Source organism: Carassius gibelio, chromosome B9 (assembly GCF_023724105.1).
Source record: "Carassius gibelio isolate Cgi1373 ecotype wild population from Czech Republic chromosome B9, carGib1.2-hapl.c, whole genome shotgun sequence".
Lineage (NCBI taxonomy): Eukaryota > Metazoa > Chordata > Actinopteri > Cypriniformes > Cyprinidae > Carassius > Carassius gibelio.
The window spans coordinates 17,068,332-17,093,077 of NC_068404.1; the positions used below are offsets into that span (position 1 = coordinate 17,068,332).

Genomic DNA, 24,746 nt, shown 5'->3' on the forward strand with positions numbered 1-24,746 from the left:
TGACCACAGCATTTTCTCCCAATCCTTCTCTGAATCACTTAGATGTTCATTGGCAAATTTCAGATAGGCCTGTACATGTGCCTTCTTGGGTTTTCTTCATATATTACATTCCGTGGGTTATACTACACGATCAACAGTGCTTTATATACACACCTAGGAAGCATTTAACTTAAAATTACAAATATAGGGAAAAGGGAAATCAGTGAATTTGACTGAGAGCTGTGTTTATGAAGTGTGCAAACATTCCAAATACATCAAATGTCTGTGCTGTAATTTTTTAATGTTTATTTTGCTATTATAAACTCCAACTAGAAGAATTGTAATAATGCTATTTTTTTCTAGTGTTAATAGTTTATTATGTCTAATATTTAAAGCATTATTTAGGGATTAAAAGTCTAACCACACAAGAGATTTAAAAGCCAATAGTAATGCAGTAGCTATATAAACAGGCCTTATTTAAACAGATTTATTTGATCAATGTTGTTTTTTACAAAAAGAAAGACTTTGAAAAAAGCATATTTCAAAATGTCTGAAAACAATATTGTGGAAAGCGTATACGACCTGTAGGTTATGTCAAAATGGACCACAATGAATGCACTCTGAATGCTTCCACACTGATCTGCTGAGTCATGGGGTTGTCTTCAATCTCAATAGCATGCACACAGTTTTATTCAATTCGCCCGGGTATAAAAGTAAGGGCGAGACCTGACGGGACAACAGAGCTGTGTAAACAGAAGAGTATCAAATAATAACAATAAAAAATAAAATAAAAAAAAATGACTACAGCAGGCATGAGCATGTGCAGGGTAAGTAATGGCATCCCTTTCTCTAAATGAAAAATGTATACTTAATGCATACCTAAAATTCTTTGTAACCTTATGCTTAATCTCGTCAGGCGGTCTTCTATGAGGACAGGAACTTCCAGGGTCGCTCTTATGAGTGTATGGGTGACTGTGCTGACATGTCTCCTTACTTGAGTCGCTGCCACTCTTGCAAAGTGGAAAGTGGCTGCTTCATGATGTACGATCGTCCCAACTACATGGGAAATCAGTATTTCTTTAGGAGGGGAGACTATGCTGATTACATGTCTATGTTTGGCATGAGTGACTGCATCAGATCTTGCCGTATGATCCCTATGGTAAGAGAATAATACATACTTGACTTACCACAGAACTGGCTGCTAAATGCTCTTCTAGTAAAGAGTAGGGGTCTTGGCCAAATTCCATCAACTGACCCTTGTCACTCATGGTGGTGGTTGAGGAGAGACAATTCATTCATACATGCTCTCACAACAACTTAGCATTTAGCCATTTAACTTTTACATTTCTGTTTTATATTTGCAGCACAAGGGATCCTTCAGAATGAGGATCTATGAAAGAGAGAACTTTATGGGTCAGATGTACGAGATGATGGACGACTGTGACAACATCATGGACCGTTATCGCATGTCTCAATGCCAGTCCTGTCATGTGATGGACGGCCACTGGCTCATGTATGAGCAGCCCCACTACAGAGGCAGGATGTGGTACTTCAGACCTGGAGAGTACAGGAGCTTCAGAGATATGGGTGGCATGAGATTCATGAGCACAAGGCGCATCAATGATTCCTTCTATTAAAAAGAAATTGTATTAATGTGAGAAAAATTTGTTATTCAACAATAAAATACTTCTGATCAAAGCACTTAGAGGTCAAAAATATTTTTTCTAAAACTGCTGAATTCTTTAGATATCTTACAACTTCAGTCAGTTTTCTTCCAATCAAGTTCCAATCTACACTCAATTTGGGTCAGACCATCTTCGACAATCGGAACACAGTCAGAACTCACTTCTAACAAGCTGATTATCTGAATCAGGTGTGTTAACAAAGAGAGACATTCAAAATGTGCAGAGCAAGGGTGTTAACAAAGGACTGGAATTGAGAACCGCTGACATAGAGGTTTCTAGATTTAAATCTAGATTTAAATTCAAAGAGACAAGATAGTCTATGCATGACTTGGCATTTTATCCATATTCAAAATGAGGCAATGTGAACATTACAAAGCGCTAAACACAGCAGTGCACGTTTCATTCATATTCAAAGCTGGAGGGCGCTCTCGCACAGAAAGCCAAAACAGATTCATAGAAGTAATAACTTAGGAAATCCCTAATATGGACAAAGGCATCTGGCAATCTGCTGTAATACATTTTTACCAATGAAATGTGAAGACAATAAACACACAACTGGGAAATATGTGGTTTATGTGTGTTTTTTCAAGTTATCTTCAGGTAATAAATAAGCTATATGAATAATGCAGTACTGATTGACATTATTTGGTATAGAAACTATAAAATATATTTCCTGCCTTATTATGTTATAAAAATGGGAAAAAGGATTTCATAGTAGCCTTTATAAACCAATCATAAAATTGTCATTAGGAAAATATTGAACAAAAATATCATAGCCCCTTGATGCAGCAGTGCATGATCTCTTCATGTAATAATAAATTCAATAATAACTGAATAATATGAGTAAACAAACACACTGCTATGCTGAGAACTCCACTTATTGGCAGTTGCGGACATTATTGATGGCATCTGGTAGGTGTCTGAACGTGAGTGATCGACCCATATGAGATCGTCAAGTGAAAGGTCATTGTGTGGATAATTTTGTTTATGGCTAAATTATTATTAATTTATTTTCCTAATAGTTAGATTGTGCAGGCCTTCATAAAAAGGTGTTTAATAAAAAAAACGTAATAAAAAAAACATGCCTTGACAAAAGGGCATTTTGGGCATCAAAGGGAAAACCACTCCCCCACCCTGCAAGTGCCTGATGGGCTGTAACAGTGCCAACATGTCTCGCACTGCTTCAGGGCTGTAGCAGTAGGCAAGGCTACTGGGTCATCAAGATGGGCATGGTAAAAGGCACAAAAATGACAATATAAACCAATGGCCAGCAACCAATAGATCCAGAATATGTGCTTATAGGCCCAGCAATCTCATTAGTAGTAGAAGGTTCAGTGGCTGGAGCAGCCTGTGATCAGAAAAGGTTGTGAGCCATGGGCTGGTGAGACAGGAGAAAAAGGGACAATATAAAGAAAATCAAAAACTAGTTAGACAGAAACACATGCAAACAAGCTCAAACATTTGCAAAATAAGGACTAAGAACCAAAACATCCAACAGGAACAGTCATGTTCTCAAAACATGTCCATTATTTTCCTCACTGAAGGCAAATTAAAACAAGTCCAAAAATTGACTGAGGACATGAGAGGACATTAATATACTGCATCCAACTGAAATTTGAATTCAGCCAGAAGACACAGGAGTAAATTCTGCTTTATTTACTTACTCCCAAATTTCTCAAAAGGTTGGAAAAACTAGGTAATTTCATTTTGCAGGACAGGACAATGCACACTGCACACATTGTTCAGGAACATGATGAAGAGTTCAAGGTTATGTTGGCGCCAAAAGCCTTCTCTGCATCATGTCGACATGCAGCACCTTTGTGCAATCATGAGTTTGAATCCCGAATCAAGGACCTTCCCCCAACCCCCCACCTCCTTTCGCTTCATGTCGACTCTAAACTATCCTGTCACAATTAAAGGCAAAAATGTAAAAAAAATAAATAAATAATTAGACTTCAAATTCAAAGGTTCAAGTTACCCTATACTCCAAATTCCCCAGATAACATTATTATATAATATTAATATTGATAATACTGAGCAAATCTATTGCTAATGTCTTGGTGCCAGATAGCACCTTGGTGGGTGAGTGCTGTTTGTCAGCCCCAATATATATATGGCTTGGTAGCACTTTTCCTGAAGACATCTGAGCATGGTGTAGGTTATCAGAGCAAATTAGACAAAGAGCCAAATTCCACAAAGAGGATAACAAACAATGTCATAAATCTGTCCACGATTCCCTGGTGCCATGAGTCTGAAGTGAGCCTAACAAACTAGCAGATTCAAACAGCTTTCAACATTAAACAAAAGAACACTTATTGACAATTACAAGTTTGTCAAATTTGGGGCAAGTAACCAAGATTAATGGTCAAACAGATGCACATCATGACCATCACATGTTAATCCGTGATAGAAATCATGAGCTAAAGACTTCCTCAGATTGGTTTCCTCCACCCAGGACGAAGACCAGGCACCTTCTAAAACTTTCATTCCTCACAAAGCACATCCTCATGTTCACAGAATGTCTCCACATTCACAGAATGGCACAGAAACTGCCTTCACATGTATGTGGTTCCAAGAAACAAAAAAGATCCATTTTGATTAATTTGAGTAAAACTATTTTTTCTTTACCAAGAAAGTGGCCAGATGAAAACCACTATTTTCTGTTTCAAACATTCACATAGCATATTTAGGTTATAATAACATTAAAAATTTAAATCCAGGATTTGATTTTCAAAGATTTATTATTAAATGGTTTCCATGCTACGTTTTTTTCTCAAATGCAATAAATCCATTGAATCAATATGAAAATTATTTTTCATATTGAAATATACAGGCACTGGACTAAAAATACATCCATCAGTCATCGCTTCCAAAATGAATTCTGCGGGTCATCTTGTACAAATTAATTAAAGCAATAAAAGAAAATTTCACCATGAACAAGAACTAGACAACAATATCACATTAGACCACAGAAATTCTAAAATTTCCCTAACTTCAAAACATATATTAATCTTTGCCTTGTTACATTCATTTAGTTGACTAGTGCTATGTGCTGTATTAACAAAAACATAAATGGCATTAATAAAAACATTAACACTGACAAGCTATGCAAAACTACAATCATAATCAAATTTGTATAGTGCTTCTTACAAAATCATTGCAAAGCAACTTTACAGAAAATGAAGTTTCAACAATATTTAGTAGTAGATTACCAGTGTTACGGATCACTTGGGAAGCTGAGGAGTAACAGATGAAGATGTTTTATTATAAAGACACAAGCAGAGGAGCAGGTAGTGTGGAGTGACAAGGAGTTTGGATCCGTGCAGGTAAAGCTGTGACTTCTTGGAGGGACGGTGAACCACACACACTTCGGGGAACTGGGTCTTTCGGAGAGAATCTCTGGAGAGAGTAGAAGAGGAGTTAGTCCTTATAGTAAGCATACAGGAATGATCTTGTCGCGAACTTGACCGGACAAAGACTGGGTGCGTGTGTGTGGCTTTTGTAGTGCAGCGTTGATGAGTGGGTGATGAGGAGCAGGTTGATGTGATCTAATACTCAGGTGAGGGTGTGCGCTGTGATTGTGTGGAGGCGGAACCTGGCATGTTTGTAACAGTACCCTCCTCCCCACTACCCGCTCCTGAGGGCCGGGGACCCCGACGACGTGGTGGGCGTCCTCTTCCCCTGGGATCTGGTCGATTGGGATGAATGTAATCGAAGGTATCAAGTAAGGTGGGATCCAAGATGTCGTTGCGTGGGACCCAGGAACGTTCCTCTGGACCGTATCCTTCCCAGTCCACTAGATATTCCAGCTGGAGTCCAGGATGTCCTTGACTGTATAGGCTGTGCCGTCATCTAGGAGGAGAGGAGGGGGAGCTTCCGTTCCACCAGGTTCTGTGGAGGGAGAAACAGAAGGATGGTGAGGTTTTAGGACTGACACATGGAATGTGGGGTGAATCCGGTACTCAGGAGGGAGCTGGAGTTTATACGTTACCAGATTTATCTGCTGGGTGATGGTGAACGCGCCAATGAATCTGGGACTGAGCTTGCGGCAGGGTAGACGCAGGCGGATGTCCCGGGTGGACAGCCAGACCTTCTGACCGGGTTGGTAGTGGGGAGCCTCGGACCGGCGAAGGTCAGCTGTCGTCCTGCGTCTGCGAAATGCCCGCTGTAGTTGGTGGCGAGCCGTGTCCCAGACCCTCTCGCTCTCCGGGAACCAGTAGTGTCCGATGGCGGGGACATCCGAGGGCTCTCCTGACCAGGGGAACAGAGGTGGTTGGTAGCAGAGTACGCACTGGAAGGGGGTGAGTCCGGTGGTGGGTTGACGGAGGGAGTTTTGTGCGTACTCGGCCCACCCCAGGATTTGGTTCCAGGAGTTCTGGTGACTGTGGCAGAAGGTACGGAGGAAGGGTCAATCTCCTGGACCTTCCTTTCCGTCTACCCATTTGACTGGGGGTGATAGCCGAAGGACAGGCTGATGGCCACACCTAGGAGGGAATGGAATGCTCCAAGGAACTGCACTGAGGGCTAATGGAAGGAACACTTTTCGGCTTTGAGATAGAGCTGGTAGTCCCTCAGGCGTTGCAGGACCTCTGCAACATGGCGCTGATGTTCTGCCAAGCTCCGGGAATAGATCAGGATATCGTCAATGTATACTGGGACAGACTTGTGGAGGAAATCCCGGAGCACCTCATGAATGAAGTCCTGGAATACGGAGGGGGCGTTAACAAGCCCATACGGCATGACACAGTACTCAAAGTGGCCAGAAGGGGTGGTGAAGGCGGTCTTCCACTCGTCCCCCTCACGTATCCGGTTGAGGTTATAAGCGCTGCGAAGGTCCAACTTGGTGAACACATTGGCACCACGGAGATGTTCCAGGGCAGCAGGGACGAGGGGAAGTGGGTACCGGAATTTAAGAGTGATTTTATTGAGTGCTCTGTAATCAATGCATGGTCTCAAACCTCCATCCTTCTTAGCCACGAAGAAGAAGCTTGAAGCAACAGGGGAGGTAGATGGACGAATATACCCTTGGGCCAGCGCCTTCTTGATATCTTCCTCCATGGCCGTCTCCTCGGGAATGGATAGGGGGTATATCCTTCCCTTTGGCACTGGTTCATCCGGCAGCAGATCGATAGCACAGTCCCACGGCCGGTGTGGAGGCAGCTTGGAGGCCTGCTTAGGGAAGAAGACATCGCTGAAGGCAGCATAGAAATGAGTAATGGTGATGAATTGGTTCTCGACAGGGCTCTCAAAAGATGTGGAGTAGACTGGTAGTGGATCAGGGGGGTGTTCAACTGGAATAGGACAACCAGAGATGCATGATTGAGAACAGGCTTCACCCCACTTCAGGATCTCACCCGTTTTCCAGGAAATCACGGGGTTGTGCTGCTCCAGCCATGGGTGCCCTAGAATAGGCAGGTGAGGAAGTGATGACAGGGTCGGCGGAAGTGCTCGCTGGTGGAGGAGATGCTGGGGCTGCCATGAGTGTTCGACAGAGTGCATCAACCAGATCTTGAAAGTGGTCCGTGAGGCTCATGCTTGTGTCTGGCAGTGCAGGTCCGGTCATCTGTTACGGATCACTCGGGAAGCTGAGGAGTAACAGATGAAGATGTTTTATTATAAAGACACAAGCAGAGGAGCAGGTAGTGAGGAATGACAAGGAGTTTGGATCAGTGCAGGTAAGGCTGTGACTTCTTGGAGGGACGGTGAACCACACACACGCACACTTCGGGGAACTGGGTCTTTCGGAGAAAATCTCTGGAGAGAGTAGAAGAGGAGTTAGTCCTTATAGTAAGCATACAGGAATGATCTTGTCACGAACGTGACCGGACAAAGACTGGGTGCGTGTGTGTGGCTTTTGTAGTGCAGCGTTGATGAGTGGGTGATGAGGAGCAGGTAGATGTGATCTAATACTCAGGTGAGGGTGTGCGCTGTGATTGTGTGGAGGCGGAACCTGGCGTGTTTGTAACAATCAGTGGTAAGTTTCAGTTTATTTACATATGGCAGAAATGTACGAAATAATCAATTAAAGACGTAATCAAACAGACGATGGACACTATTAACAGTAATTATTATAACACGCAATCAAACTAAACAAACAAAAAACAAAAACTAAATTTGATAGTTTTGTCTGTTGTTTCAGGGTTGCCATCATCAACTAATTACTTTAACCCAAGCTAAATAATTATAATGTGCATTTGATCAGTTATAACTGCAGTCCAAAATTATGAGACGTATTATTTGAATGCTTGGCCAAAGAGATGTGATTTTAATCTAGATTTAAACATAGAGAGTGTGTGTGAACCCCAAACATTATCAGGAAGGTTATTCCAGAGTTTGGGAGCCAATTGCGAAAAAGCTCTACCTTCTTTAGTGGACTTTGCTATATTACTGTAGGTACTACCAAAAGTCCAGCATTTTGTGACCTTAGTTAGGTACGCAAGAGCTAAACCATTAAGGGCCTTATAGGTGAGTAATAATAATTTGTAACTGATACAGAACTTAGGTAGCCAGTGAAGAGACTGTAGAGTTGGGGTAATATAATAATATTTTCTTTACCTTACCTAATTTAATAGGACAAAATTATTGGGCATTCACATTATGCATAATATATATATATATATATATATATATATATATATATATATATATAGGCTGTGTCCAAATTCAGGGTCTGCATTCTCCTTAGGATCCTTCCTACCCGGTTGAAGGAGGATGGGTCCTCCGACGACCGCAAAAACCGGAAGTCGGTGTTTGTGAATTTGGACAGCCTACCCTTCTTTCAGTTCCCTCCCTTAACCGTTGCTCATATCCTGTCGCCTAGCAACCGTGACAGCGCCAAGCAAGATGTGGGTGAAGAGCTCATCGTTCTCTCCCCGGAGCTTTATAAACACTTCTGTCTGCTCTTTCCTCCTTAGAAGCGTTAAAAACAGCTTCAATCACTAACAAATAAGCTGTGTGTAAGGGGATATTCACACAGGCAAAAAAGTAAACTTTTTTTTTTTTTTTACATATACACGTACAAATGTAAAAAAAAAAAAATGCTTAACGCTAAAACAAAATGCCTAACTAGAAAACCACTGAAAATATATATTTTTGAAAAGCCAGTTTTTAAAAAACATCGAAAATAATACTCCTCCCCCACTCCGCTACAGCTCGCTTCGTCCTGCCGAAAAAGAATTATGGGATAGGTAGGACAATTCGGGGAAAAGGAGGACGCATTTGTGGACCGCATTTGAAGGATCCTGCGAATTTGGACAGCCTTCGTCGCGGCGCTGTGACGTAACATCCTTCAAATGCGTCCTCCGAAGGATGTAGACCCTGAATTTGGACACAGCTATATATATATATATATATATATATATATATATATATATATATATATATATATATATATATATATATATATATATATATATTAGAGAGACAGAGAGAGAGATACAGATACAGATATGTAGATAGATGATATAGAACTTTTATATGATACATTTAGCACCATATTAAATTATTTACTTAACTTGCTGTTACATATAATTAGTTGTTTGCTTAGACTACTATTGCATTTGTTTATATAAAAATATATATAAACAAATGTAATAGTAATCTAACCAAACAACTAATTATATTCAACAGCAATTAAATAAATGCATATGTTGCTAAATGTATAGTGTACAAGTTGTTATAGATAATAAAGAATAACTTTGTAAATTTAGCACCATATTCACCATAAATTTACCGTTAATATGCGGATGACAGTCACATTTGATTTATCGTGCAGCCCTTGTTTGTTGATCACAAAGTACAAAGTAGATGAGTAAAACTAAGATGCCAAATGTATTCAAAGTGCTGCCATTACTGTCTAAAGTGCACGGAATGGTGCTCTGTGATTGGTTGTTATTGTTTACAGTGCGTAGAATGGTGCACTGTGATTGCTCGAGCGGATATATCGCATTCTGCAAAAAATCACATGGAAACAAACTTATCAGAGTAGAAGAAACACATCAGAGTAGAAGAAAAGTTCAATGCACCAAAATACAGATATAGCCTTAAAGAAAACCCAGTCCAGAGCATTCAGAAACTCAAACTGTGCAGAAGGTTCATCTTCCAACAGGATAATGACCCTAAGCACAAAGAAGAAATTCATGAAGTTGTGACAATTCTGTTTTTGCTTTGTAAATATGGTGTATGTAGTGCAGATGTGATTGATTGATGTGGAAAAAAATCAATTTAAAGCAGTTTAACAAAAGGCAGCAACATTACAAAATTTTTTTTTTTTTTTAAGAATTACTTTTGCAATGCACTGTATATTCATCTTAGGTAGTTATGTGTTTGAAGATTCATGGTTTAAACATTTCTATAAATCATGTTGATTTATGTATTGGGACAAGAAACAGCAACACCCGAGCTAAGACAATGTCTAATTGGTCAAGACACCATTTGGGATGTGTCCAACATCCCAGCTTAAAAACTTAGGACTCCATCAAATAATGCTTTTAGCCGCCGCTTTTTGCCATCACTTTTTGCATTCTTTGAGCATCGCTATAGCATGCTTCGGCCTGAATGCCAGCTGCAATGAGAAGAAAAAACAATCAGTGCTGTTAAATCCTTTTATTCTTTTACTTCATTTATTTTCTTTCCATTGAGAGTTTTGTGTTTTGAGGTAAGTTTTGGCACAAAGCTCTCTTTGAGTCCAACTCTGACTGCACTGGCATCAAAATTTTAATCAGCCCACAACTTCAGCCAACGCCCCACCATTGGCTTCTTTGAAAAACTATTGGACTTCCAGCCTATCTACAAACTTTTTTGGAAACCACAGTCTGCAAGGAGGACAACAAGGGAACCCCCTAAACATGCAAGGCAGGTACCTCGAGATCCTAGCTGAACTATATAAAAGTTGGGACAATGCACCTTTTCCTATACAATTTCTTCCTTCTAGTCAACTTTGCATTTAATGTGCTTTGATATCATCAAAAAAAATATTTCATTTTTTATTTCACATGTAATGAATCTGGAATATTTGAAAGTTTCCCTTTTTTAAATAAGTAACTTTTTTATGCATATAAATATATATATATATATATATATATATATATATATATATATATATATATATATATATATATATATATATATATATATATATATATATATATATATATATATATATATATATATATATATATATATATATATACCCTAAGCTGTGGAATTTGTTACCTCAATCTGATAGATTATCATATTTTTTATCTTTTAAATCATCATTGAAAACGTATCTATTTTCTTAGGCCTATCGTTAAGTGTTGGATATGTTGATCTTAGTGAGTTAAATTCTTATTCCTGATTTTTATTTGGTTTTATGGGTAAAGTTGTTTTTAAACTTAAATAACTGTATTTTATCATTGTATTGTGTTACTGTGAAGCACTTTGGGCAATGTTGTTTAAAGGTGCTATATAAATAAAGTTGACCTTGACCTAAATAACTGATAAAGTAATTTGAAAAAGTATCTGTGAGACATAATTTCATAAACAGAGTGAATGAATCACAGCGCACTCTCTTTCTCTCTCAAAATGCAAATGGCTTCACATCGCTTCACAGACTGAAGTAGATTAAGTCCTTGATTGTTTTAACCGTGATGATTTTGTCTCACATTAAGATGAATTGGTGTTTTTAAATGTGTGCATTGAATTTATTTAATACACAAGTTTCACTAATTTATTGAGATTCAAATGTATTCTTATATATAAGTTGACATTAAAAATAAATTTTTAAACATTAAAACATTAATAAAAATACAGGTTTGTTAACTTCCTCCATGTGGCCTTATGAAGAGGATGAAGAGGATTAAGATATACAGGCCAAGGTTACAAAAGTGTACTTAGTATAACCTGTATTTTGGGTTTTTAAAGTGTGTTCATACCTCTGGAATTGCTTTACAAGCAGAAATGTATAATATTCTCCACTACAAGGCTTGAAATAATAACCCTTTCAGGTCTGTAGTAGCAAACTGTACAACTCACTACACCATGCAGCTGACTAAGGCATTTTTAAACAATAGGAATACAAATTCTTTCAGAGTCCATATGGTATAAATAAGGCATCAGGCTGTCATTACAGTAGTGAATTTGGAAAAAATCACAACTGCAACCATGCATGGAAAGGTAAGCCAAGATCAAAGAATTCTCAAAATTCTAACATTCTCAAAATCTTATTAAACTACACGTTTTTTTTTTTTTGCTTTTCTGATAACTGATTGCTTTTCTTCTCTAACTGATATAAAACAAATCCCTACAATTTCAATACAACAAATATTTTTTTGAAGATTCAATTGGATATCGTGTTGGGTAATGTTGTTAATAAACAGCAATTTAGTTAATGCTGAACATTTTATTTTTGTCTCAGGTCATCTTCTACGAGGACAGGAACTTCCAGGGTCGCTCTTATGAGTGTATGAGCGACTGTGGTGACTTCTCCTCCTACATGAACCGCTGTCACTCTTGCAGAGTGCACAGTGGATGCTGGATGATGTATGATCGCCCCAACTACATGGGAAATCAGTATTTCTTTAGGAGAGGAGAATATGCCGATTACATGTCTATGTTTGGAATGAATGAATGCATCAGGTCCTGCCGTATGATCCCCATGGTAAGTTCCTCAAACATTTTACATTTGTAATAAAGGAACTTCATTTTATCTATTTTAATCCAAATTCAGAATAGATACTACAAACTGCTAAAAGAAGATCACCCACTGACAACTTCTTCCACTACAGTACAGGGGATCCTACAGAATGAGGATATATGAGAGGGAGAACTTCATGGGTCAGATGTACGAGCTGACTGATGATTGTGACAGCATCATGGACCGTTATCGCATGTCTCAATGCCAGTCCTGTCATGTGATGGAAGGCCACTGGCTCTTCTATGAGCAGCCCCACTACAGAGGCAGGATGTGGTACTTCAGGCCTGGAGAGTACAGGAGCTTCAGCAATATGGGTGGCATGAGATTCATGAGCATGAAGCGTATCATGGACTCCTGGTACTAGAGTTCTAAAAGGGTCAATAAAATAATTTCTCTACAACACTAAACGTTTGTTTTGAACATTCTTTAATGCAAATATTTCAGCTGTATTAATGAATAATCCACATAAAAATATCCAATCAAATAAATATAGTAAAATACAAAAAGAGATTGAACAAAATATTATTCAAGTTATGAGTACAACCAAGCTAGGCATAATAGTTAGGTCCATTTGAATAATATTATTGAAACATTTGTGTGATTAAATTTGGATTAATTCTTACATGACTTATAAACCTTTTAGTCAATGCTGAACCAAAACACTTCAGATCTATGCTTTTGTGGGAGTCCAAAAACGCTTGTGATATGCAAGAACCAACCTCATTTTCTGTTTACCATATTCAGAGCTCAAAATTATAGCACCGGTGTTCGCAACCTAACAAACTTAGGAGCACCAACAGAAATTTATGAGTACCCCCTGAATATTAAGGAGCACTGCAACTGCCAATTGAGTGGAGCAGTTAACAACATCCTGATGATAAAAAGATTCAACAATTAAATCTGATCCTGAATTCTTTGCTAAACACTTTTCCCTGCATTTCTTGTTATTGGTTTAAAAAAATATATTAAGCAAGAGAACATGAACAAGATGTTCACAAGGAGCCATTGACACCCATTGACGGTTTCATCTGGCGCATGCGCCTGGACCTAAGTTAACTTCTGGTCTGTTGGCTGAAGTGCCTTCTACAAACGCAGTTAAAGTTAAGGTAATGAGTAGACTGAAGTTGGGCTCAGGTGGTTGTGCTGCGGGATGTGTTTCCCATACATTTATTAATTTTTGGAGACTCGCCACAATTTTAGACATCGTTGAATAAACATGAGTAACGTTACATACTGCACGTTTAATAATAATAATTCCTTACATTTATATGTTTAAATATCAAAGCGAGGCACAGGTGTTTTTATATCGCTGTATTTCTGATGGAAGACTTGCATGTTATATGCCTGATAAAGCAGCGTGTGAGCGTACCAGCTCTGCTTTGTTTACAGCTGTTACTGGGGAAACCTCTATTTCTCACGCTTTATGTTTATGCTTTAAAAAATCTCCTGCTGGCAAATAATTAATTTGCATTTTCATTAAGTCCGCCTGATCCACGCAGCAAACATATTTTGTTTGTTATCAAAAAATATCTACTCTAGAGGGACTTGGCTGCTGTTATTGATTCTATTTGGAAGTCTACCGGAAGTTAAGTTAGGTCCACAAAACGCGCATGCGCAGTGACGTTTGGTTATCTTGTTGCCGTTTAAACCATCTATAAGAAAAAACTTAGGCGCCAAATAAGTTTTTTAGGTGCCACGATTTATTTATATGTTAGTCGCTTAGTCACAGAAATTATTTTTAAAAAATCCACATGCAAAGTCACAGTCTGTGACGGACTGTGGTAATACAGTACATTGGGCAGGACATCCAAATGCTCTTCTATCATTCATTGACCTAAAATATGGCTTATCATCTGAAATACGTAAGTATTAGCAACTTTACATGGCCGCTCAATCTAATTTTAACCTAGAGAAATGTGCACTGGTCAAGTGTGTGTGTAGAGTCTGGAATGGAACAGTAGCAATCACTGCAGGACAGATGGAGGCGCCGGTGCACTCACTTACTCTAAAAATACTCTGTCATTTTTGGTCATACAGATAATATTAATACATATTTTGAATCTGTCAAGACTTCAATAATGAAAGCAAACATGCGCTTTCTGACATCTCAATCTTTGTAAAATTCAGCACGAAACTCTGTTTTTACTTGCCTACAGATATGAAAAACATCTACAGAGCGCAAAAAGTCAACTTTCTAATTAATCAATTCAAATGAAAAATAAAAAAACTCAGATTATGTAATCAATAAGAAACATGCATACAAGCACATCACTACTGCAGAGATTGACTACGTTTACAAGCTGTTAAAATTCGGGTTATGGTCGGGTTAAGGTCACTATTCGGGTTTCTGAAACATTCAGGATAACCCGTTTACATGCGTGAGCAGAGAGAGTTACTCCTGTTTACATGGAATGTGTAATCAGTCTACTCAAAAGACCAAGATTCCTTGCGAATAGAAAATGCGCAGAACACACATTTTGATGGGGATATGCCGAAACGCATTTACAAGACCAAATATTCGGGTTAGAAAAGGGGTACCCCAGGTATAATATCCCAGTTTTTAAAAAACAGGATATGAGCAGATCCAGGTTTTTGCCGGTGTTTACATGGCCGTGCGCAACCGGGTTATTGCTAATATTCCGGTTTTGAACGGGTTATTGGCTGCATGTAAACGTAGTCAATGTCACAATTCATAGGATCACAGTCTCATCTGTGCTTTGTTTTCTGTGTGTGTGGGTGTGGTGAGTGGGTGTGGCTGATTAACATGATGAGTTATCACTTCCAGCTGTGGCTCGTTTGCCACTCTATATGATGTGTGTTACCCCGTCTTGTTTTGTCAGATCCTTGGTGTTTGTCCTCTCACTCCTGGTTGTCTGTTCCTCCACTGTCTGGATCATGGATCTTTGTTGAAATCTTTGTTACGATTCTTCCTGTTGTTTCAAATATTAAAGGCACAATTATCAACTCTTAAACTTAATGCACTGAAGCAAAAATTGTCTTTTTAATTTTAAATCTCAGAGATGGTCTTGCATACTAAATTATTTTAAATGACACTTTTTTTTGTCTGAATAAATCTGAGTTCTTTATATGCTAAAAAAAGATATTAAATCTAGGGAAAAAAATAAAGGATTGATTTTAGAAAAAAAATTGCCAATAAAACAAGACACCATAGCTAGTTCTGAAAATAATGCTTTATTTCCTTCTATATTCTAGCAATTTAACACATATCAGTGATACGCCTCATGCTCATGAATCTCATGTTGCTGTATCCCATATCTCTGAAGCTCCTGTACTCTCCGGGTCTGAAGTAGGCCATCCTGCCTCTGTAGTGGGCCTGCTCATAGAAGAGCCAGTGGCCATCCATCACATGACAGGACTGACAGTCAGACATACGGTAACGGTCCATGATGCTGTCACAGTCATCCATCAGCTCGTACATCTGTCCTCCGAAGTTGTCCCTCTCGTAGATCCTCATTCTGTACGAACCCCTGTACTGTAAAACAAAGGAAGATTCATTAGAATATCATCATTATTTAGTAGTTTCTATAGTGTTGCATAGTACAGTATAATATGAAAAAAGTGTATACACAACACTGTAAACAAAGTGAGAGTCATACCGGAGGAATCATGCGGCAGGATCTGATAGTGTCGAACATCATGCCCATGCTCATCATGCGCTGCATGTCATGGTACTCGCCCTTCCTCATGAAGAACTGGTTCCCCATGTAGCTGTTGCGCTCATAGACCATGAAACAACCGCTCTCCACCCTGACTGAACCAACACGGCTCAAGTAAGAGGAGATATCAGTGCAGTCACTCATGCAGTCATAGCTGCGCCCCTGGAAGTTCCTGTCCTCATAGAAGATGATCTGTTGACGGGGTTGAAAATTCAGGTAATTTGTAAAACATTTATTATAATAATTGCCTTTCAGATCTGAATTCCATGTTTTTTATCAGCCATTAAAAGAGTTAAATGGATAGTTTACCCAAAAATGAAAATTCCAAACAATAATGAAATGGTATCCATTGGCTTCCATATTGTGTAATAAAACACTATGGAAGTTAATGGCTACTGTCAGCAGTTACCAACATACTTCATAATATCTTGTGTTCAACAGAAGAAACTTGTACATGTTTGCAATAACTTGAGGTTAAGTAAAGGATGACAGAATTAAAATTTTTGGGTGAACGAACCCTTTAAGCAAATACAAACTGGATGCAATATGAACCTAAAGCTTTCGATGAAATATTAAGCTTATACTTAATTCAAACAAATTACCTTGCCCATGATGGTAGTGTGTTGTTTATCTTGGTGCTTCAGCTCACTGTACCAGCTGTACTTTGATGGCCTTTGCTGGTGGTTTTTATACAAAACCAGTGACACACTTTTTTTGTTATTCAAATGCCAAAAGCTGATGATCAAGCAGTATGACTTCTGCTGAATTGGTCCAGTAAACTAAAACAATAGTTTTTATCCATACATCTCTAGCAGCTTTTCATGCATTGTCTTTTACAGTATTGGCAAAACTATAGTCAAATCTAGAATGATTGTTCTTTCAATATCTCAAACGACATAATGTCCATACTCACATGACTTAGATAAAATGTGATTGATAGTTTTTTCTTTTGCTGATGCACTCCAACTTCAGACAAAACAAGTGTGCTACCAAATTTATAAATTATCAGAAATGTGTAACAGACAATTTTTTTGTTTTCTCAATTTTCCTTTAAAGGGGTCATATGAAGTTGCTAAAAATAATGAAATGTGTTTATGCAGTTTAAGGTGAAAAAACACATTATTTTCCACATACTGTACATAATTTTTCTCCTCTATGCCCCGCCTTCTGAAACGTGTAGATAAAAAAAAAAAAAAACACAATCATTGGCCTGAAAAGCAAAGTGTACTTTGATTGGCTAGCTGTCCAGTGTGCTGTAATTGGCTGAATGCCTCAAGAGTGTGAGGAAATGTTATGCCCCTTAGTATACTGTGATGCGTGTCCTGGTCAGAACACTGGCGGTACAAGACGAATAACAATAAAACTCATTACAAATTAGCAATTTGTTGTATCAAGTGGGGACATAATTACGAATTATAATGACTTATGCTGTCTTTTTATGCAATGTGAATGTACTTACAGACTGTGAGTCAGAACAGCAGGCATTGTAGTCTACTCTCCCAGGATTAGGAGATAAAATGTGCTGCACAGATCTGAATATTTGGGTTGAACAGTTCTGGAACACTGTTGTAAATACAACTTAACTGATTTCTAGTTGATTCCTAGTGACGTATTGTAGATGGAGATGAGAAGTGGTCCAAGTACTGAGCCTTGAGGAACCCCAGTAGCAAGTTGTTGTGACTTAGAAACATCACCCCTCCTAGACACACTGAAGGATCTATCAGAGAGGTAGGACTTAACCCACTGAAGTGCGGTTCCAGAGATGCCCATGTTTCTGAGGGTGGACAGGAGAATCTGGTGATCTGGAGAGCAGAGCAGTCTCAGTTGAGTGGCCACTTTTGAAGCCAGATTGGTTGCTGTCCAGGAGGTTGTTCTGGACAAGGAACATAGAAAGCTGGTTGAACACAGCCCGCTCAAGTGTATTTGCAATGAATGGAAGAAGGGATACCGCTCTGTAGTTTTCAAGAAGTGCTGTATTTAGAGATGGTTTCTTAAAGGTCCCGTTATTGGCGCTTTTTTAAAGCTTTGATTGTGTTTACAGTGTACAATATAACGTGTTCATGTTTCGCGTGTAAAAAAAAACACAGTATTTTTCACACAATTCACCTCTCTGTATACCGCTGTTTTCACTGTCATAAAAACGGGCTGATGACTTCCTTGTGCTATAAAGTCCCTCCTTCAGAAATGCGTAACGAGTTCTGATTGGGCCAGCGGTTCCTGTGTTGTGATTCGACAGCAGCTGAGCACGCACTGCCTTCCTGGAAACATGATTGGCTAGAACGCACATGCTGTGCTTGTATGTACTTATAATCACAGGAGTTGTTTTTAAGATTACACAATAGTAGTTTACATTTGATTATTAGGTTTCTGTACCTGAATGCCTAAAAAAAAAAAAAAAAAAAAAAAAAAACACTTAAACATTGTTTAATGTGTATATTTATTCTATTTATTTATTTGTGCTATTTACAAGATTTCAAACAGAGCCAAGGTTGCAACTTGTACCAATGCCCCGCAAACCCCAGCTAGGGCCCTGTGCGCTGCATTCCAGTCCCAGTTCCAATCATTATCAAGTCACTTTTTTTAAAATGTAGCTATGGCACAATGAGAGCATTTCCTGTTTGTAAGTTATACCAAAAACAGAAGAAGAAAAAAATCCAAAAATGTTTGCTTTGAAAACAGCTGACGAAATGCGAAAATTTAAGTATTTTATAAACTTAATGTGTAATGTGCCCAGAGTTCATGTATAGTTTATTAATGTTAAAATAGTATATATCTTTTATATTTTTTCTGTGTATACCCTTGGCACTTTTGCTTCAATTGTTAAATTTTTAATGCTCAGAGAGAGGGTAGAAAACACTCCTGCAAAACTGTTTTTAGTTTAACAAATCTAAGTGACTTATTTTTAGGCTATATGTAAAAAAAAAAAAAAAAAAAAAAATTGGATTTAATCTAACAACAACAAAAAAATATATAATATTTATAACCAATAAAAAGTCACCACAGCTAGTTCTGAAAATAATGCTTTATTTCCTTCTATATTCTAGCAGTTTAACACATATCAGTGATACGCCTCATGCTCATGAATCTCATGTTGCTGTATCCCATATCTCTGAAGCTCCTGTACTCTCCGGGTCTGAAGTAGGCCATCCTGCCTCTGTAATGGGCCTGCTCATAGAAGAGCCAGTGGCCATCCATCACATGACAGGACTGACAGTCAGACATACGGTAACGGTCCATGATGCTGTCACAGTCATCCATCAGCTCGTACATCTGTCCTCCGAAGTTGTCCCTCTCGTAGATCCTCATTCTGTACGAACCCCTGTACTGTAAAACAAAGGAAGATTCATTAGAATATCATCATTATTTAGTAGTTTCTATAGTGTTGCATAGTACGGTATAATATGAAAAAAGTGTATACACAACACTGTAAACAAAGTGACAGTCATACCGGAGGAATCATGCGGCAGGATCTGATAGTGTCGAACATCATGCCCATGCTCATCATGCGCTGCATGTCATGGTACTCGCCCTTCCTCATGAAGAACTGGTTCCCCATGTAGCTGTTGCGCTCATAGACCATGAAACAACCGCTCTCCACCCTGACTGAACCAACACGGCTCAAGTAAGAGGAGATATCAGTGCAGTCACTCATGCAGTCATAGCTGCGCCCCTGGAAGTTCCTGTCCTCGTAGAAGATGATCTGTTGATGGGGTTGAAAATTCAGGTTTAAAAAATAAACTGGATGCAATATGAACCTAAAGCTTTCTATTAAATATTAAGCAAATACTTATTTCAAATAAATTACCTTGCCCATGATGGTAGTGTGTTGTTTATCTCAGTGCTTCAGCTCACTGTACCAGCTGTACTGTACTTTGATGGCCTTTGCTGGTGGTTTTTATACAAAAACCAGGGGCCCGCATTTTGTTGTTATTCAAATGCCAAAAGCTGATGATCAAGCAGTATGACTTCTGCTGAAATGGTCCAGGAAACTGAAACAATAGTTTTTATCCATACATCTCTAGCAGCTGTTTGAGCATTGTCTTTTACAATATTGGCAAGACTAGTCAACTCCAGATCAAATGTTCTTTCAATATCACAAGTGACATCTTCATGCAAAGTATACTGTCTCATTCGAATATAACTTTCGGGTGCATGTGACTCCAAGTACAGACATAACGTGTGTAACCAAATCATAAAATAATGTTCAGAAATGTGTAAGTGCATTTGCAGTTTCTTGTAATTATGCATGTGCTATTTTTTTCAATGTGCTAAACATTTTATTTATTGGCATAATTAAATGTTGCACTGGAAAAATTATATTTTCTGTTTCCTCCATACCTACATGCACATTACAAGCAGGATTGCTACTGCAGGGAGTAATTAAGTTTACTTGGTACATAAACATTAAATTAATCATGAAAATTTTTATTTTTTGTCCATTTAAAATAATGAATAGTTTAGCAATTAATGTTTGAAATGGTCCATTATCAATATACTACACAATAATAATAATAATAATCAATATATATATATTTTTTTGTTTTTACCTAGTTATAAAATTTGCCATTTTCATGCTTTGATGTGTTTGGCAACAGAATCTCACAGACCTGTAATCTATTTTGCTTATACAGGTAAATATTTTCTATGTCTTGCGATTATGCTATATTGATGTAAATGCAGCTTTGCATTGTTATTATTGCTTTTTGTTAAGATTTGTTAATGTGTAAAAATGTAAAAAAAAAAAAATCTAAGTGAGAAGGTGAAAAAAGCCAGTTCATTCTGTTATAAGAGACTGGTTTATGATGAGAATTCAGTAAAATCAGAGTACTGTATTATTACAAATATCATTTTATTTTTATCTGTTTGTTTGTTTTTTATGTCCAGGCACAAGAAGTGAAAAATCTAAATGTTTATAAACAGCTGTGTTTATAAACAGGGAATGAACAGTTCATATAAATAAGTGCAAGCAGAATGGCTAATAATCAGTGACTCGTCTGAAGGAGCCCACAATGGCACAGGTAGCACACCAGTCTCGGTATCTCCTGTATTCCCCAGATTTCAGGAAGTACTGCCTCCCTCTGTAGTTGGGATATTCATAGAAGATCCAGTAGCCATTCATCACGTTACAGGAGTACACATGTCGATGGTGGAAACGATCAGACACACAGGGGCAGTCGTCTGTGAATTCCATCATGTGACCTCCGTAGTCAGCCTTCTCATAGATCCTCAGTCTGTATGGTCCCCTGTACTGTTGACGTCAAGACGCAAATGAATGATTCAGTACACTGTTGTCAAAGAAACTGTAATATAAGTATCTCCACAAAAGCAGCACATTCAGTGAAGCTCACCATTGGAATTAGACGACAGGATCGAATACAGCTACTGAAACCCATCCATCTCTGGTAGTCAGAATATTCACCTCGCTTCATATAATACTGGTGGCCCATGTAATTTGGACGTTCATAGATCATGAAACAGCCACTCTCTACTCTGATGGAGTTGCAGCGACTAAAGTAAGTGTGCAGGTCTGTGCAGTCATTACTGCACTCATAACTACGACCTTGAAAATTTTTGTCCTCGTAAAAAACAATCTAAAAGCCAACAAAAACAATGTTTTGTTTTAGTGCAGAGATTAGGAGAATAATCCGTCAGCGTCAAAGCTTAGCATAAACAGGGGAGGTGCAATTCAATGTAAATGTCATGAAAGTGGTGCCAAAAATCCTACCTTGCCCATGGTCTCCGTTGGAGAGATTCCATATGCTTCCCAAGCTTTTTATACTGCCTCTTGACAAACAAAGTATTGTTATTCAAATGAATACAGGAATATGTCAGAGTACTGGCACATGTTGACCTTTTTGTTAGAGCACAATATTGGTTCAAAAATATGGATTTTACTTGAAAAAGGATATATAATTACATGTTTGGTGTTTTCTCTTGCATGGTCCAGGGAAAAGACTGGTATGGCACCCACACATTCACACCACAATGCACACAGAACAATATGGAACATCCCTTTTGCATTAAAGAAGTTGTTCAACAGAGGGAGCAGTTACTGAGATTCCATACTCAACAGCATTGTCAACTGCATTGACATGCTGAATTTTCCAAGAAATTCTTATATATGAAAAAATGTTACGTGATCATTGTCTCTGAAATTCAATTGTCAATCTTTTAGGTGCTTCATGCTCTAGAAAATCTATAGATATTTGTTTGTAAAACTTCTAGTTTGTTTCAGCTCTTAGTTAGGCTAACGCAATATTAGCAACACGCTAAAGGCCCAGTAAAAGACCCACATACAGTTTTTGATATTTTGTGGCATGTAAAAGAAAATTGTTTATCTATATGACCGCAAAGCAGAGGTTATCAGTTTCACTGTACAGCAAGTTTGACTAACATGTTTCTTTAACATGGACAAATGTATTATTTATATGCTTTTAGTAAATGTCTTGTGCATGTAGATATAAATAGTTTTAATATTTAAAGTGGCAAAAATACTACAGCAAAACGTTTAAAACAGAAAATAATGTAGGTCAATACAACCACCTCTTATAAGAAGGCCTCTTACTGCAGATAAACCAAAAAAGCAAGCAAGCTGTATTTAATTTCATGTTTTTGTGATATTATGAAGCATTATGTGACTGTATATATGTGTGTGCAAATCATATTTGTTTATTTTTTTATGTAAACATTTTTTTTGTATTTTAGGAAGAAAAATGACCACTTAAGCACAAAGCCATACGTGGGTAAATGCGATAAATTACAACACCATCTGACAGTACTACTAAAGTAGAGTCATCTATCAAGTTCCATTAGAAACAACAGCCATGACAAGAGATCAGAAATGTACCTGTATCCATCCAATTAATACCACAACATAATTACTTACTTTCACTTTAAATCCCAATGACCTAATTAAGATCGATTTCATCTTCTTATTCAGTCGTCTTCAAATTAAGTTGCGTGTCCATCACTGAATATGTGTTTAGGAGCTATAACTTATGGCTTGTATTTTCACTTTTTTTTGGTATTTGGTATTTCATTGTCACTTTGTACCACGAAAACATGCATGGGGATTAAAAACATCCTCTAATTTCTCTGAGGTCAATGTGCCTTTAAATAGTGGGGCTGCTTTTGTTTTTTGACAGTCATGGTAATGATAGATCTAACTACAATGAGGGCAGTTAATCCAGATTGAGCCCTGCATTGTTCAGCCAAAAGCATAAACTGTGTGAGAGACAGTTCGTTCTCAGTTTTGCTTAACCAATGAATGTTTAACAGTCTGGTAACCAGATTTCCAGTAGAAAATGTCACTGATATGTCAATTAAATGTGGAATAAATAATTATAGATCAACCACTTGAATTTTTCTGTTATTAATTTCACATGAAAACACTAGAACAGAAATAATAACCAGACAAGCAAATGTTTCAGTCAAGAGATTTTATTTAGTGCATATATTACTGCACAGTTTATGTTGTCTAGTTGAAAGAGGCTATTCTCCTGAGGGACCCGATTCTTGGGGCCGTTCCTCCCCAGTCGCTGTACTTCCTGTATTCACCTGGTCCAAGGTAGTACATTCGTCCCCTGTAGTTGGGCTGCTCATACAGAAGCCAGTGACCATCCATCACATGACAGGAGTGGATGTCAGATGTATGGAAGCGGTCCATGATGTTAGGGCAGTCTTCCGTGAGTTCTATCATCTGACCTCCCATATCAGCCCGGTCATATAGCCTCATTCTGTAGTTACCAGTATACTGCAAGAAACATTGCAACACATTTATTATTTCAAAATATATTATATTACTATTATATGTTATTACTTTGATCTGATGAACTAGTGCATGGCTGTTTTTTAAACAATGTTTCTTTGCTAATTCCCAAAAATCACTTACCATGGGGATCATCCGGCATGATCTGATACAGTTACTGAAGCCAATCATATGCTGACAGTCAGAATACTCGCCCTTACGCAGGAAGTACTGCTGTCCCATATAATTTGGGTGATCATACACCATGAAGCACCCACTCTCTACCCTGATGGAGTTGCATTGGGTAAAATAGGGGTGCAGGTCTGCACAGTCACTACTGCACTCATGGTGTCGACCCTGAAAGTTCCTGTCCTCATAGAAGATGATCTGTTAAAGATAAATGGTACGATAAATCTATTATACAATAAATGAAATAATGTGATCTTGCTGCTGTAACATGGCTTCATATTATAGTTGAAATCCATCATAAGTCTATTAGTCTATGAGAGTGAGAGTTGCCATCTTACCTTTCCGATAGTCATGTTGGTATCTAGCAGGGCTACTGCTCGACACTGACATTCAGTTTATCACTGTCTTTTATAAAACCTAGAAGCTCATCTGTGATTGCACAGCATAAAGTATTGTCATTCAAATAAATCTAGCCCGGGGAGAAAGTAATAGGGGGTAGAATCGGGGGGGTATGAAACAATCTGATTATGTTTGGCTTGGCCCTGGTGCAGTTTTTCCATATTCATCAAAATGCCCCATCCCATCCTGCTTGCAGAAGCTTCAGTCTGACTGCAATCAGCACAATGAATCAATGCAAAAGCAACAGGTCTTATGATTCATCATTTATAATGACCAAACTGAATACCAATAAACTAACATGAAATAAAAAAGAAAGCATTGTGCTCATTTATAAGCAGTAGTATTCAATTAGTCTGCTGTAAGTAGAAACACAGTTACATTGTGAATAATATAGT

At 38.1% G+C, this 24,746-nt stretch overlaps 5 protein-coding genes and 1 pseudogene across 5 annotated transcripts in view; 2 read left to right on the top strand and 4 right to left on the bottom strand.

The window, feature by feature from the left end:
- The window catches only part of LOC127964870 (gamma-crystallin M2-like), a 95,799-nt gene extending 83,095 nt beyond the window's left edge, over positions 1-12,704 (top strand). The window contains exons 2-3 of the mRNA XM_052565298.1: positions 12,061-12,303; positions 12,431-12,704. Of these exons, the coding sequence (XP_052421258.1) occupies positions 12,061-12,303; positions 12,431-12,703 (516 nt within the window). The 3' untranslated portion in view covers position 12,704. The remainder of the gene's footprint in view (positions 1-12,060; positions 12,304-12,430) is intronic.
- Positions 777-1,616, top strand: LOC127964878 (gamma-crystallin M2-like). The gene is made up of 3 exons (XM_052565306.1): positions 777-806; positions 896-1,138; positions 1,344-1,616. The coding sequence occupies exons 1-3, from the start codon at positions 777-779 to the stop codon at positions 1,614-1,616; spliced, it is 546 nt and encodes a 181-aa protein (XP_052421266.1).
- A 2,819-nt stretch (positions 12,705-15,523) lies between the features above and the next one.
- Positions 15,524-16,286, bottom strand: LOC127964586 (gamma-crystallin M1-like; the record flags this gene model as incomplete). The annotated part of the gene is made up of 2 exons (XM_052564831.1): positions 15,524-15,832; positions 15,957-16,286. Coding segments are annotated over 2 exons (606 nt in total), but the record flags the coding sequence as incomplete, so codon positions are not given.
- A 918-nt stretch (positions 16,287-17,204) lies between these two features.
- LOC127964471 (gamma-crystallin M1) lies at positions 17,205-19,785 on the bottom strand (the record flags this gene model as incomplete). Its single annotated transcript, XM_052564692.1, has 2 exons — positions 17,205-19,340; positions 19,465-19,785. Coding segments are annotated over 2 exons (597 nt in total), but the record flags the coding sequence as incomplete, so codon positions are not given.
- A 1,116-nt stretch (positions 19,786-20,901) lies between these two features.
- LOC127964474 (gamma-crystallin M2-like) lies at positions 20,902-21,750 on the bottom strand (annotated as a pseudogene).
- Positions 21,751-23,435: 1,685 nt separating this feature from the next.
- On the bottom strand, positions 23,436-24,153 carry LOC127964578 (gamma-crystallin M2-like; the record flags this gene model as incomplete). The annotated part of the gene is made up of 1 exon (XM_052564809.1): positions 23,436-24,153. A coding segment is annotated over one exon (660 nt), but the record flags the coding sequence as incomplete, so codon positions are not given.
- Between the last annotated feature and the right edge of the window lie 593 nt (positions 24,154-24,746).

What these genes read in the sequence shown, in the direction of transcription:
- LOC127964878 (XM_052565306.1), top strand. Translation starts at nt 777, where the DNA reads ATGACTACAGCAGGCATGAGCATGTGCAGG. An exon ending in CAGGCATGAGCATGTGCAGG is followed by an intron (nt 807 to 895) that starts GTAAGTAATGGC and finishes TAATCTCGTCAG; the next exon opens with GCGGTCTTCTATGAGGACAG. An exon ending in CTTGCCGTATGATCCCTATG is followed by an intron (nt 1,139 to 1,343) that starts GTAAGAGAATAA and finishes TTATATTTGCAG; the next exon opens with CACAAGGGATCCTTCAGAAT.